The sequence below is a fragment of the Chiroxiphia lanceolata genome, chromosome 7 (genome assembly GCF_009829145.1).
Source record: "Chiroxiphia lanceolata isolate bChiLan1 chromosome 7, bChiLan1.pri, whole genome shotgun sequence".
In the NCBI taxonomy this organism is placed as follows: Eukaryota; Metazoa; Chordata; class Aves; order Passeriformes; family Pipridae; genus Chiroxiphia; species Chiroxiphia lanceolata.
The window spans coordinates 38,238,684-38,252,914 of record NC_045643.1 but is presented as its reverse complement, the minus strand read 5'-3'; the positions used below and the strand labels follow the sequence as shown (position 1 = coordinate 38,252,914).

At 50.2% G+C, this 14,231-nt stretch overlaps 1 protein-coding gene across 1 annotated transcript; it reads left to right on the top strand.

The window, feature by feature from the left end:
• The first annotated feature begins 1,138 nt into the window (after nt 1-1,138).
• RBM43 (RNA binding motif protein 43) lies at nt 1,139-6,734 on the top strand. The gene is made up of 5 exons (XM_032693066.1): nt 1,139-1,262; nt 1,629-2,034; nt 4,223-4,421; nt 4,877-4,971; nt 5,053-6,734. The coding sequence occupies exons 2-5, from the start codon at nt 1,657-1,659 to the stop codon at nt 5,776-5,778; spliced, it is 1,398 nt and encodes a 465-aa protein (XP_032548957.1). The 5' UTR covers nt 1,139-1,262; nt 1,629-1,656; the 3' UTR covers nt 5,779-6,734.
• Nucleotides 6,735-14,231: the final 7,497 nt, after the last annotated feature.

Genomic DNA, 14,231 nt, shown 5'->3' with positions numbered 1-14,231 from the left:
GAAGAGTAGTACTGAAGTATTTATGGAGATTATGTGCTTCTGCACACTTTAAAAACCTGGTAAAATCAGACATCCTGAAAAGGAAGGGGGGAAAAAACCTGAAGAAGGCAAAAAATGTCATGAATTTTAACTGTGCCTCATTGTTAAATACTGAGGACTAAATCCTTAAAAAAGGAGAAAGTGTAAAATTCTCATGAGGTGTCCCAGTGTGCAGAGTAGTGAGAAGCTGCAGGTTTTAAGTACCTAAAGTCAAGATTACATTTTAAGTAACATTTTAAGACAATGAGTGTAAATGTCTTGCTGATGAATTCTCTCTGATGAATTACGGTTTATGATGATGATTACACTGTTAAAGTTTAAAGCAGTGGTGCCACACGAAAGCTGGAGGCTGCTTTTAATGGTGAAAAATAAGAATACAGTGTTGGTGACACGTGTGCCTTGAAATATGTGTGCTTTGCCATGTGTGTGCTGCCACGTGTGTTCATAGAATCATAGAATCAGCTGGGTTGGAAGGGACCTCCGAGATCATCAAGTCCAACCCTTGATCCAACCCCGCTGTGGTTCCCAGCCCATGGCACTGATGCCACATCCAGTCTCTTCTTAAAAACCTCCAGGGATGGAGAATCCACCCCTTCCCTGGGCAGCCCATTCCAATGGCTGAGCACCCTCTCTGGAAAGAAATTCTTTCTAATCTCCAACCTAAACCTGCCCTGGCACAGCTGAAGACCGAGCCCTCTTGTCTTGCTGATGGTTGCCTGGGAAAAGAGACCAACCCCCCCCTGGCTCCCCCCTCCTGTCAGGGAGTTGCAGAGAGTGAGGAGGTCTCCCCTGAGCCTCCTCTTCTCCAGGCTGAACAGCCCCAGCTCCCTCAGCCTCTCCTCACAGCCCTTGTGCTCCAGTCCCTTCCCCAGCCTTGTTCCTCTTCTCTGGACCTGCTCCAGCCCCTCAATGTCCTTCCTGAGCTGAGGGCCCAGAACTGGACACAGCACTCCAGGGGTGGCCTCACCAGCGCTGAGTCCAGGAGCAGAATCACTTCCCTGGCCCTGTTGGCCACACTGTTCCTGAGCCAGGCCAGGATCCATTGGCCTTCTTGTCCCCCTGGGCACACTCTGGCTCCTGTTCAGCTCCCTGTCCATCCCAAATCCCAGTTCCCTTCCTGCCTGGCTGCTCTCCAGCCCCTCTGGCCCAGCCTGGAGCTGCCAGGGGTTGTTGTGGCCAAAGTGCAGGACCCGGCCCTCGACCTGGTTGAACCTCATTGCCACATGTGTGCTTTGCCACGTGTGTGCCTTGCTGTGCGTGTGCTTTTCCATGTGTACCTTGCTATATGTGTGCCATGCTGTGTGTGCCTCACCATGTGTGTGCTTTGCCATGTGTGTGCTGCCATGCACGTGCTTTGCATGTGCCTCACCACGTGTGTGCCGTGCCATGTGTGTGCCTTGAAATAAGTGTGCTTTGACACACGTCTGGCTGTGCCTCGTGTGTGCTTTGCCACGTGTGTGCCTCACCACGTGTGTGCTGTGCCATGTATACTTTGCCATGTGTGTGTCTCACGACCTGTGTGCTTTACCATGTGTGCTGTACCATGTGCAGTTTGCCATGTGTGTGCTGCCATGTGTGTGCTTTGCCATGTGTGTGCCTCGCCACGTGTGTGCTGCCATGTGCATGCTGTGCCATGTGTGTGCTTTGCCGTGCATGTCCCTCCCTGTGCGTGTCCCTCTCCCTGTCCATGTCCCTCTCCACGCGTGTCCCACGTGTGTCCCAGGAGCCCAGGCCGCTGTTGGCGGGGATTCCCGCCGGGATCAGCGGAACTCGGCGGGTTGTTTCTCCGCAGGGCGGGCAGCGGAGCCCCCCCCGCTCCTCCTCCTCCTTCCCTGCCGCTTTCGCTTTCGCTTCCCCCCCCGGGCCGGGGAGGCCCGAGCCGAGCTCCCCGAGCTCCTGGGCCCCATCCCGGCGGGACTCCATCCCGGCAGGACCCTCATCCCGGCGGGACCCTCATCCCGGCGGGACCCCCGTCCCGGCGGAGCGGCGGCCATGGCAAGTACCGAGGGACGGGGGGAGCGAGGGCGGCGAAGCGTGAGTGGAGAGCGGCCTCCTCCCGCCTCCGGGGATAAAAGGGAAGGAAAAGGGTGGGAAGGAAGGCAGTGGGAGAGGAGCGAGTGGATGGTGGCAGCGCACGGTGCCGGGCTGGGTGTCCAGAGGTGCCGCAGCCCCGAGTTCCCCCCGCAGTGTTAATGTTTCCCTGAACCGTGAGGGCTGTGGGTGAGGCCTCATTCCTGAGCTCCCGCCTTGATCAAGGCTGGGCTGGACGGGGCTTGGAGCAACCCGGGCTGGGGAAGGTGTCCCTGGAGGGCTGGAGCCCCTCTGCTCTGGGAACGGGCTGGGAGAGCTGGGGGGGTTCCCCTGGAGAAGAGAAGGCTCCAGGGAGACCTGAGAGCCCCTTGCAGGGCCTAAAGGGGCTCCAGGAGAGCTGGAGAGGAACCTGGGACAAGGGATGGAAGGACAGGACACAGGGAATGGCTTCCCACTGCCAGAGGGCAGGGTTAGATGGGATGTTGGGAAGGAATTCCTGGCTGGGAGGGTGGGGAGGCCCTGGCCCAGGTTGGGCGGAGAAGCTGTGGCTGCCCCTGGATCCCTGGAAGTGTCCAAGGCCAGGTTGGACAGGGCTTGGAGCAATTTGGGCTAGTGGAAGGTGTCCCTGCCCATGGCAGGGGAGTGGGACTGGTTGATCTTTAGGGATCCCACCCAAAGCAGTCTGTGATTCCATGATCCGTGGAGCAGCTTTGCCAGGAAACCACAGGCAGGAGCCCGTTGTCAGCGGTTACTGGCACAACAGAGCTCCTGCCCCTCTCCCTCCTGCCCCTCCCGGTGTTTCTGCCCGGGAACAGCTGCTCCACACGGACTGGTCTCGGGAGCGATTCAGCACTAAATGCACGTTCGTTCGTGGTGTTTTTTTTTTTTTCCCCCTAACCCCAATAGCAGGCACGAGTGTTGCTCCCAAACACCAGCTGGCAAGGTGCGAGATGCTGTCTGGCAGCTGAGAGCTCGGGAAGCGTGAGAAAAATCCTGCATGGATCTTGGGAGCACCATGTTTACATTCCCCTCGTGTTGTCTCATTAGTGCAGGGACTTGCTTTCACACGAACATTACCACCAAAATAATTGCCTAATATAATTAAAGCTCCTGGCTCTTTAAGTTTGATGGGTGATAAAAGAAGGCCCGGTGTCTCTGTGAATTAAAAGCTTGCATGATTGCACAGCCTCGCTGGATCTGTCTCCTCCTCGTGGTGGCCCCCAGGGATTTGGACACACATCCTGCTTTGTGGCCCTCATGTTTTATGCAGCCCAGGCCCAGAAAAAAACTAAGAGAAGTGTAAAGAATTTACACAGAGTGACTGACCTCGAGCCCAGTCTCTCTGAAGTTACTGGCAGCTCAGACATACCAAATTTATTTCCTTTCTTCCAGAAAGTCAATGAACTGCTGCTAAATTTAGTCAGTGTTCCAGTATTTACAGTGATTTTGCCGTGATATTCCCAGTGAAATATTGCTGTTTATGTCCATGTAGTAAGAAGGGGAAGAAAATATGCTTCTCTTAGCAAGACAAGGATGCAGAGCCTATTTAGGATGGGTTTCATGTTTGCTGTGCTGGGGGTTTGCTCTGATGAGAATCATGTGTGCAGTTAGTTGTTTTATGCACTGCGAGTCTCGGATGACTGGGATTATGTTCTCCCCATTTAACAAGGTTATCCATTTAATAAATGGAGAGAGATGAGTCAGAGCACAACCCCAGATCCGTGTCTTGTGAGTTTAACAAGTAAGGACAGTCGGAATCTGACCCTTCCACTCTGGAAGGAATCCTGACTGAGCAGTCCATGCAATTACAGTTTTCATTCTCTTCACGTTTCGAGTGTTAGAATTGGAGGAAACAACATTATCAGTGTGACACTGGACCTTCCACTTGAGAAACCTGAATTTAGTGCTAATTTTTACCGCTTTCAGAAGATCCTGAGAGGGTGTAAATTACATTTAAGGCCATTTTTTAGTGCACAGCAATGTGGGTGCCTGAGGGAGCCTGGCATGCACTGAGATCTGATTCAGCAGCTTTAATTAACTTGCTTAAATGCGAAGGGAAGGGGAGTCACTCCAGGGATTGGGATGAATGTGGGTGATCCCTATGGCAGGTCAGGGGTATTCCCTGCATTTACCATGTGCCACCTCTGCACAGGCAACAGGAAGAGCTGCCAAATCCACAAGGACAGTCGTCATTGCTGGTGTCCCAGATGGCCTTCTGCAGGATGATGTCATGGCTGACATCCTCACCATCCACTTCCAAAAGTCGAGGAATAACGGTGGAGACGTGGAAGAAGTGACTTATCCCACAGGGAATAAAGGAGTCGCCTACGTAACCTTTGAAGATCAAGAAGGTGTTTAGATTAATCTATTAAAGTACAGCCATCCCCTGGAGAATCAGCCCTAAGCCAAATGATTTTAAATTGTGTATTAGTACTAGAATTTTATAGACTGGAGGATTAAAACCTCCCCTTGAGCCAATCAAAGTTTTGGGATTTTATTTCTGCTCGCTGAAGTAACGACTCAGCAAAGAGTCCTGTTTGGTTTTTAGGAAGAAATTTGTACCATGCCTAGCATTTTATTCTTGTAGTCAGGCTTTTGAGAATAAATCTCTACCAGTTGATGTTCTGAGGAGACAGGCTTCTGCCTCTCTGAGCAGTTTTGACTCATACATAAAATATTGGGTCAGAGGGTGGAGTTGCCTGCGTGTGTGTTTGGGGAATGGTTGGGAAACACATTGAGGGTTCCCTCAGACTAGAGGTGACACGTTATTCTGCTGCTCCACAAGTGATCCTGGCTTTCTCTTTAGTTGTGGAGAGTGTCCTGAAGAAGGATGACCATCGACTGGAAGACAAGAGGCTGTCCCAGCCCTATCCCCTGAGAGTGACCCCTTACTGTGAAAAGGTGAGCTCCTGCATAATTCACCTGCTTCTGCTTCCACTGCTGTGTGACCCATTCCTTAACTTCTCCAATTCGAAATTCCAGGTCTTCAGCTCTGTCACATCTGTCCTCAACATGGCTGTTTTCAAAGAGCAGTTTGTTTTAGAAGATCTGGTGGAAGAAATGAAAAAGCAGAGCAGGGATTTGAGCTTCGGGCCGTTGCAGTCCGACGGGCAGATTGCTGTCCAGGGCTCCTTTCCAGCCATCAAAGTGCTCAGAGACTTTCTCTTACTAAAAGCAAAATCCCTCTCAGAGAAGGACAGCAGAGAGGAAAGTAAATCCCATCAGAGACTGAGGAGGAGGCTGCAGGAAGACAGAAGGACCACGGAGAGGAGGAATTTCGTTCCTGATGGAGATGGGGGAAAACAAGTGGTTGTTCTTGACACAGACATATATCACTACATGAAGCACTTCTTTCCCTGGATATTCCAAGAAAATGATGTTGCAGTTTCTGCTGTCACTGATGGTGATATAACCACAGTGTGTGTGGAGAATGCTGGAAGGGCTGATGCTGGACAGGTATCGAGTGTCAAAAAGAAAATTGAAGATCAGTCCATAAAACTCCACAGCATTTTACGGAAAATAAGGGTCTCCTTCAAGGAATGCCCCAGAGATGAAAAGCAGAGACATAAATGGGTGTGTGAAAGGCTAAAATCCTGTTACCCTCAGGTTTTGGTCATTCCTTATGATGCTCACATCGAGGTGATAGGATTTTCTTCGGACATTTTTGAGTTCACCAAGGAAATGAGCAGTAAGAGTCTCACCAGGTAGAAGGTGAATGTTCAGATCTTTGCTCTCTGTGCTCCTCACACAGACTGCGGCACTGCAGATCTCCCACTGTGTGGCTGAGAGGGGAACTCTGCACATGAGGCCTGTTTCCCCAAAGACCAGATTAAGCTCAGGACAGGAAACCATTGCTCTCTGCCTCACTCATGAGCTCAGAGGCCGAAGAAGTCAAGCCTCTTCTACCCAGAAACAGCCTCATTTTCCTTGTGTCGGCTCAATGCACACTCACTCCATCTTGCTGGCAGGGAGCACGTGATGAGAAAAGAGATTTTTTTTTTCAAGAGACTGACAAAGCAGGGCCAGCCAACCTGATGGGAGACACTGCAGTGAGGTTGTGTCCCTTTGTGCAGGTAGGTGACCACTGCAAACAGCAGTGGGGGCCTTTTTCTGTCACCCGGATCTGCAGGAGAACCTTCTCATCCCCGAGAGGCACAAAGGGAGCTTTGACACCTGACAGAACTAAATGCATATTAAATTCACAGCCTTGTCATGTCCTGAGAAAGCCCTGAGAAGATGGCATGGGAAGGTTTTCACAGTAGAAAACAGGCAGTTTTCATAGGAGCAGTAATGTTTCTTTTCCAGCTGTAATGGCTTCTGCAGCATCTCTTGACAACACACTATTTAGACACGAATGTCCACAGGTTTGATGTGAAAATCCTGGGGCATTTGGACTTTTGAATCAGGTTCTGTTTAGGCAAATCTGTTTCTAAATCCTATTGCAAGGGTCCAAAGGTTTTTTTTTTTATATATAACCAGTTTAGAAAATAGCTCTTATTTGGTGGTATCAGCGTGTCCAGAATATTTTGTCAAATCACACGGAGCACTTTTGTCTGATGTGCAGAAAAGTTTTAGGGTTTTATGCCATTAAAGAAGTTACTTGTACAAAACACCGTGTCCGTGTTCTTTTAACCAAATCCCAGATTTTTGGTTGGAAGCCCAAACCTGAAGCCCCAGAAATGCTTTAGGCATTTTCTTGTCATGGCTGATTATCCGTTGCAATTATGCCAACGGAAGATGAAGTTGTTAAACTGGTGTATTAAAAATTATGTCAGAGCAGGAAGATGATGAGCTTAAGTGCTTTGCTGAATGGGAAGTGGAGGTGGGGGGAGTAGCATTTAAAGATTTAATCCCTTCCAAGTTCCCCTGTGGACTGTGTAGGTTCCCCAGGGGGGTTGGAGCTGGGGTGGAAGGTGGATGCTCGGTCAGGCTCTGGAAGATCCGTGGGGGCTGTTTTGGGTCCTCCCCACAAGAGCTCAAGCAAAGATGGGCTGCTTTTCAACCTTGTCAAAGAGAAAATCCTCAATGAAGGATAATCCTTTAATGAAATTAGTGCTCTCTTCCAGTGTCCAGATTGTCTTTTCCAGAGAGCCTCTTTTTTTATCTGATTCAGAGCATTGGTATTTCCTATTTGCCTCAGTAAATGCCTGGGGCTCGACTGCTAAACCAGCGGCACTGGTGTTCCTTTGAATCCAGACTGGTTGCTGCTGGCTGAGAGTGGTTTTTTGAGCCAAATCTGACTTCAGAACAATTTGCAGGAGCGGTACAAGCGTCCTTGAGGTCTCACCGCCCGGCGAGTCACTCTAACCCAGCGATTTTCAGTCAAAAACCTTGAAAACATCGCAGCTGAATAAAACGTTCTTGCTGGCTCGTGGTTCAGCTGGAACAGCTCCTCCTCGGCCCCCTCGTCCTTGGCCGTGAGTGCTGGGCCCCTCCAGCACTATCCCATTGTTCCCAGCGCTCTCCCATCTGCTCCCGTTCCGAGGGGGGTCGGTCCTTCAGACAAAAAGGTTGTTCTGTTTGTGGAGGGCTGAGCAAATAGGCATCCAGGGCCGGGGGGGGGAGCGGTAAATAGGAGCTATTGTTGTGCTCCAGGGCTGCTTTTCCACGTCGGATTTGCCTTGGAAACGCCCCACCTTTGGCACCTGGGCCGGGTGCTGGGAGCTGTGCCAGGGCAGGGCAGCGCAGGGCGGTCCTAGAGGTGGTACAGAGGTCCTGGCACCTACAGCCTGTGCCTGACTGAGCTGCCCCAAGGCTCGACCCCGCACAGAGAAGGGATTTCTGCAGCGGGAACAGCACTGGGAATCCATCAGCACAGCCCAGCGTTTGCTGGAAAAATACATAAACAGCACCTCGGCAGAATAAACATCACGAGCGAAGCGTTTGTTCCTTCCTTCGAGGTGCAAACACCGCGGAAAACAAGGGGTGCTTAGCGAAAAAATAGTGCAATTTGATCATTACCGCGAATACTTCAACAAATACAGCAGAACAAATCAGAGTTAGGGCTGGTCAGACGCTTGCCAGCCCTCAGTTATTTTTATGGCAAGCAAAAGCACTGCTGTCTCTATTAAACTCCACTTGACAAAGGCATTGAGTGTTTGTTTCTGTTGGATAACATCCGGGAAGACACATCAGATGTTGTTCCTAGATCTGCTGACTGTGGCTCGGTGTTCTCTGGTCTGCACTTTCATTTCAATAAAGAATTTGTTTGTGGCTCCTCAACAAAACATTTGTCCTTAGTGCTGTGCCCACACTTTGCTGCCCTTTGCCAAGAGGGCATTATATTATTATTATATTATATTGTCTATATTATATTATTATATTATGTATAATTCATGTTGTAAAAATACAAAGCTTAATTTTGATTTAAGGCACTGAAAAAGCCTAAAAAATAATACAAAGGCCACGAATGGCAGCAGTTCCCTGTCAGTGGGGTAAACACCTTAGAAACCTGAGGGTTTGAGAGACAACCCTTAGCAGGAAAATATTAGACATTTTAGACAATCTGGAGGCAAAAGCAATGTCCCTGTTGACCGGAGGGGATGGGGGAGGTGGATGGAGCAGGAATGATTGACTGGAATTCTTTACCATCCCCGACACAAAGGGCTGCTCTGGGCAGGGGAGGGAGGACAAAGCCTCTTCACTCCCCATTGTACCTGTGCATCTCATCACGGGGGGATGGAAAAGATGGATTCCATTCCTGCTGGAAGGAGGTTTTCCCATTAGGAAAAAAAAAAACCAACCCTTCCTGCAGGTCCCTTGGCACCAAACCTGCCCCTGCACCCAAAAAGCTGCTTTTGTTACAGGAGCACATGCTACAAAAGAGCTGCCACATCTCCTGGAAGATTCCAATCCCAGAGGGACATTTTCTGGTGGAAGAAGCACTTGCTGCTTTTGGGAGCCATGTGTCTTATTTTAGCACACACACACACACACACAGACCCCCAACAATGCGTAAGAAAAAGAAATAGGATTAGTAATAAATAACTTATTTTTTAAAACAATTGTCACACGTCTTCATCCAGCCACACTGGAGACTCAGAAGCATCAAAGCCATTGGAAAATGGAAAATAGTTCTCAGCTGGGGGTGAGCTCAGGGTGGTGGGTGAGTCAGTACCTGCAGCCCACGGGGGTCGGCCGGGGACAGGATCCCACCAGGAGAGGAGATGGATTTCACAGGCTCTCTCTTGGCTCCAGTTTGGCTCTCAGGAGGCTCCACAAACACACACACACGTTCCTGTTTTGCTGCACATCTTGTGCAAGGGAAAAGCAGCTGTAGAGCAGGGCCAGGGAGGGCTGGGAAATGCCTTCTCCATTGCACAACCTTCGTGGTGGCTCCTTCCCTCACATGGAGCGTGGCTGGTGTTTACAGGATACATGGATTCCATCCAATTTAATTCCAGATAACTCCGTCCTTGTCCTTGGGGCTTCTGCCCTTCAATCTGCTGCAGTTACTGATGGAAGGACCTCTTCCATCCCTCTTTTTTAAATCAAGAGAAATCACATGTAGGTACTTTGCCATGTTCACCTACAATTAGGGGATGGGAGTCTTCCCTGATTTCTGCAGCAGCTGCCTGAAGATAACCAGACAACTTGGCCGAGAGAATAAAAAATAATTCATCATTAATTTTAATTTTGCTTTAAAACAAACCAGAAAACTCGAGGAAAACTGCACCACTCAGAACTGACAGCGCCTGGTCTGGTTGTAGTTACTTTTTCCTTGGAGTTGTAGAACATCTGCTGGAAAACAAGTCCCTTTTTCTGCTTTGCCTAACACAGCTTTCCTTTGTCTCCTGACACCCATTAATGACCTTTAAAGAAACATCCTAAAAGTAATTCGTTTAAGGAGAAACACCACCTCTAATTCCAGCAGCTGCTGGTGCTGGGAGTGTTGCATTAAAACCAGTTTTAAGGTGGATTTTCCCTGTCCTTACTGCTCCCACCTTTGTCAGAGGAGCAGTGTGGATCAGCATCTGCTACACAGAGCACCAAAGGAAAAAAAAAACCAAACCTGGATAAAATGCTGGAGAAACAAAGTTCTGTTGTATTTGTACAGGTGAATAGTTTGATATTCCTTAAATTCCTGCCACGGTGGAGAAAGGACACCGGGCTGAGAGGGTCACAGATGGCAGTGCTGTTGTTTGGATTGGATCACACAGAAAAAAAGTGGATTTTCTCCAAAGCAGAAGCTCTGGCTGACAGTCACAACTCTGCATATGGAGCTGCACATCCTATTCCCTACCCGTGGCCCGGGAATGTTTCCCAGCAAGGCCAAGGGCACCAGATTGTGGAGTTGGTCCAGGTCGGGTCAGGTCCTAGCAGCTGCTGAAGGATCCAATTCTCGGGCTGGACACGAGGAGATGGGTTTGTCCCATCAGACTTTCCCTGCCATAAGCACGGGGAGCACAAGGGGGAGCCAGATGCTTTGGAGCCGCAATCCCAAGTTTTCCCGCTGGGGTCCTGCCCAGCTGCGCCCTGGGGAAGGAGGAGATGACACGAGCAGCTCCTGCGCTGTCCCTTCGCTGCTGGAAGCGGAGCTCAGGTCGCATTTTCCCCGAAAAGATGCTGGGAGCGGGTCCTTCCAGTCTTTCCTCGCTCACGACGCTCTTCCATCACCTTCTTTCGGGGCTGGATAAAAACGGGAGGGGAAATCGAGCCCGTACTGATTTCCCGCTGAAATCACGGGTGTCCCAGGTGACCCAAAGCCCAGGGTCATCCCAGCACTGCTGTAATCAATCCCTTGGCAAACATCATTATTCCAGCCGGCAGAGACCCAGACAAGGTGAGCTCAACGTGGCACCACCCGGGGCAGGTGACCTCGGTGCCCAGGTGAGCTGGGGGGTGTGACCACCCTGTGACCTCTGTGCTCAGACAGGAGGGAGTTTCCAGCAGGAAGAGCGCGGAAGGTGGCTGGAAGGAGCAGCCTGTGGTGTTCCCCCCAACTCCCACCCCTCGGAGGGGGCTCACCTGGGCTCCCGATCTCCAGCTCTCACCAAGCACAAGGATTTTGAAAGACAGACCCCGCCAGCTCCCAGCCACCGCTGCACTGAGGAATTTAACCCTTCCTGCACATCGGGGTAACCCATCCCTTCTCCCCTTGCTGGGTCTGGGACAGGAGTCGGTGGGCACTGCTGGTGCCATCGAACCACAGGTTCGATTTCCAGTTAACACACCCCGAATAAAAAAAAAAAATAATGTTAAATCTTCACTTCCACTTTTCCGTGGATTCCGACAATTTTTTCCCAGTGTTTTAATAAAAGCAACTTCTCTCCTTGTTGCAAATAGACGTTTTTCCGCCTGCAAACTGAGACTTATTTTGCATAAAATCATTTTCACCATCATCTAGGGGCTTCCATTTATTAACAAATATCCCCTGTGCAGACACAGCCCTCAACAACTGGGAAGTTTTAATGCACACAGTAAACGCCACTGAGAGCTCTTTACCCCCCTCTGTGTTCTCTGAACGCTGCCCCATGAGTTAAGGGCTTTGGCATTTCTCTCAGGCATATTTTACATTTTCCAAACTTCCCGAATAACGCGCCGAGAGACTCGAGCGTCTGCGCTGCCAAAGCAAATGAGAGAAGAAACCGTTTTGCCGGCTCATTAATGCCTGGCACTGACAGGCCTGGAGGGGCTGCGTTCGCATTTCCATAGGGCACAGACAGCCCTCGAGGGGAGAGCGTTTTATTTACATAGAGATAAGTTCCTTCAGGGCTGGGGGCTCGTTTGGATGCAAAAGGGGCAGGAACCGGGAGCACAGCCTTACAATAGATATTACAATAGATACGGTTTAACCTGTGCTTCCAAAAACACGCTTAAAAACACAGCCCTAAGTGCTGGTTTGGGCAGCAGCTGGAGTGTTTTCCCCACACGTGGAGCCGTTCGAGCTCAGCTCCATCAGCGCCCCGAGAGCAACCGAGGCTGAATCAGCTGCGAGGGAAAGAAACAGAGAACACAAAGATGGAAAGATTAAGAAAACCCACAAAACACCAACGTTTAAAAGCTCCCGAAGACAAACCAGAATCACTGCGTTTATCTGGTCGTTGGCTCGATGCCGTTTGAGGAGCTGCTCCCCAACCCACCCACCCACCTCCATCCTCTCCCCCACCAACGAGCTCCGGTCCTCAGCACCCCGATCATGCTCGCAGCCTCCCCCGGAGCTGCCGCTGAATTGGATCCAGCTGCTTGGCTCTCTTCCCACCCCCCTCTGCATTCCTGCGAAGCGCACGCACCGCCCCGAGCGGGGATGCTGCAGGAACGGCTCCAGCTTTCACACCCCCTCCCTCCCCTCCGTGGGCTGGAGCTGTTCGGGCACCAGACGTTCACAGTGGTGAACTCGGTGTGCGATGTCATCGGCCTCAGAAGGTATTTAAAGTCTCGCTGGTTTGGGGCTTGTTAAACTCTTAGCTTTTTTTTTTTTTTTTTTTTTTTTTTTTTTTTTTTTTTTTTTTGGTGTTAAGTTCTCAGTTTTTTTAATGTGAGTAACCTTGAAGAGCTTCCAGACTTGCAGAGCTGCCACGGGAATCACATATTGAATACCTAATCAAACGAGAGATCCTCGAGAATTAGATTTGTTTCAGAATCAGGAAAAAGTTTGGGTTGGGAGGGAGCTTAAAGCTCATCTCATGGAAGCTCATGGAAGGGACACTTCCACTAATCCCAGGTTGCTCCAAGCCCCATCCAACCTGGCCTTGTCTTATCCTACCAGAATTTCTCACCTTGTCCAATAGTAAATTATTTACCTGAGGATAATCAGCCTCCTCTGAAGGAGAATTTATCCCACTTGGGAACAGGGGATGTGTTGTTTTTTTCCCTCTACTTCCCTGCCTGCTTTATTGGGAATGCAGAGGAAGGCACCAAGGGGCTGGGGATGCTTCTCCTGCAAGATCCCTTGTTTGTGATGTTCAACCAGTGTCACTGAGTGAAGACAGTGCGTAAAACCATCCTTGTGCTTCCACTTCCCACAGACTGGGTTTGCTGGGATCATGGGCTGGATAACACGTGTGCTTACCTGGATCCCCCAAGTCTCCCTGTGCCTGGACACGAAGCAAAACCCTGACGTGTCCAGCACATCCCTTTCATCTCCTGAACAGGTATCCCACATGTGTAAGGTGTGACTGAGTTTCCTGAGCACTTCAGGTGCCTGGAGCCTGCAGTTGTCCTGGGATTTAATATTTCCAGCCCTTCTGATACTTCTTCCAACCTTCTGATGCCAGGTGTCTGCTCTCCCGACCTGTTCTCCTCGGTAAGTCCTGTGTGCTGAGCGTCATCAAGCTCTAAAAACGAGCGTGCCAGAGGCTTGAAAACGCCTCAGCCCATCGAGTCCTTATCTTCACGCTTATTCTGCTGCTGCACCAGCAGGTCCCAAGGCACACCCATCACCTTCCCAGGCTTTGCACAACCACAGACAGCGAATAAATCCCTGGCTCGCAGCACTAAAAGAGTTAAACCAGCTCGGCTCCTCCCCCAGGGGAGAGCCCAGCGCGGCTTGTAAACACTTGCTGTCTAGTTCCAGGTGGGAATTAGAGCAGCTTTTTCCCCCTCACCGAGCCGGGGTTGCATCAAGAGGCTGACAATTTCCTGGGAAAACCAGCTGTTCCCACTAATGAGCCTCGAGATCAGCGCGATGCGATGCCTGAGCACGGTTGGAGCTGCAGCTCTGGCACGAGAGGCCCCAAAGACCCTTTGATAATTCTTTTTGCTGCTTCTTAAGAGGGTTTGGTTTCCTCCCGCTGGTTTTGTTCCCCTTGCAAACGCCTGCTCACGGTGCTGTGAAATTTTCCCTGTTAAATAGCGAGCGTGGTTCTTTGCTGATTCAGTCGGGGATCGGTGCCACAGGGAACGGGCTCTGTCAGGAAAAGGCAAATTAACCAGAACAGGGAAGGGAAAAAAGCACAGGGGCAGCGTGTTTGTGTTTCTGACTTTCTGGGAAAAAAACCCCATTTTTATATCATTCAGTTCAATGAAACACAGGCATTTTTCACAGTTAATTTGTGCAGGTCTGGTGCAGCGAGAGGAGTTTGAGAAATAGTTTCGTTCCCTTCACGTGGCATATTCATATTTTCCCAAATGACTTGGCAAATAACTGGTGTTCTCCAATAGGCAAGCAGGGCAAAATAAAGCAGAATTGTCAGATATTGCTGCTAAGTGGCTTTTGCAGG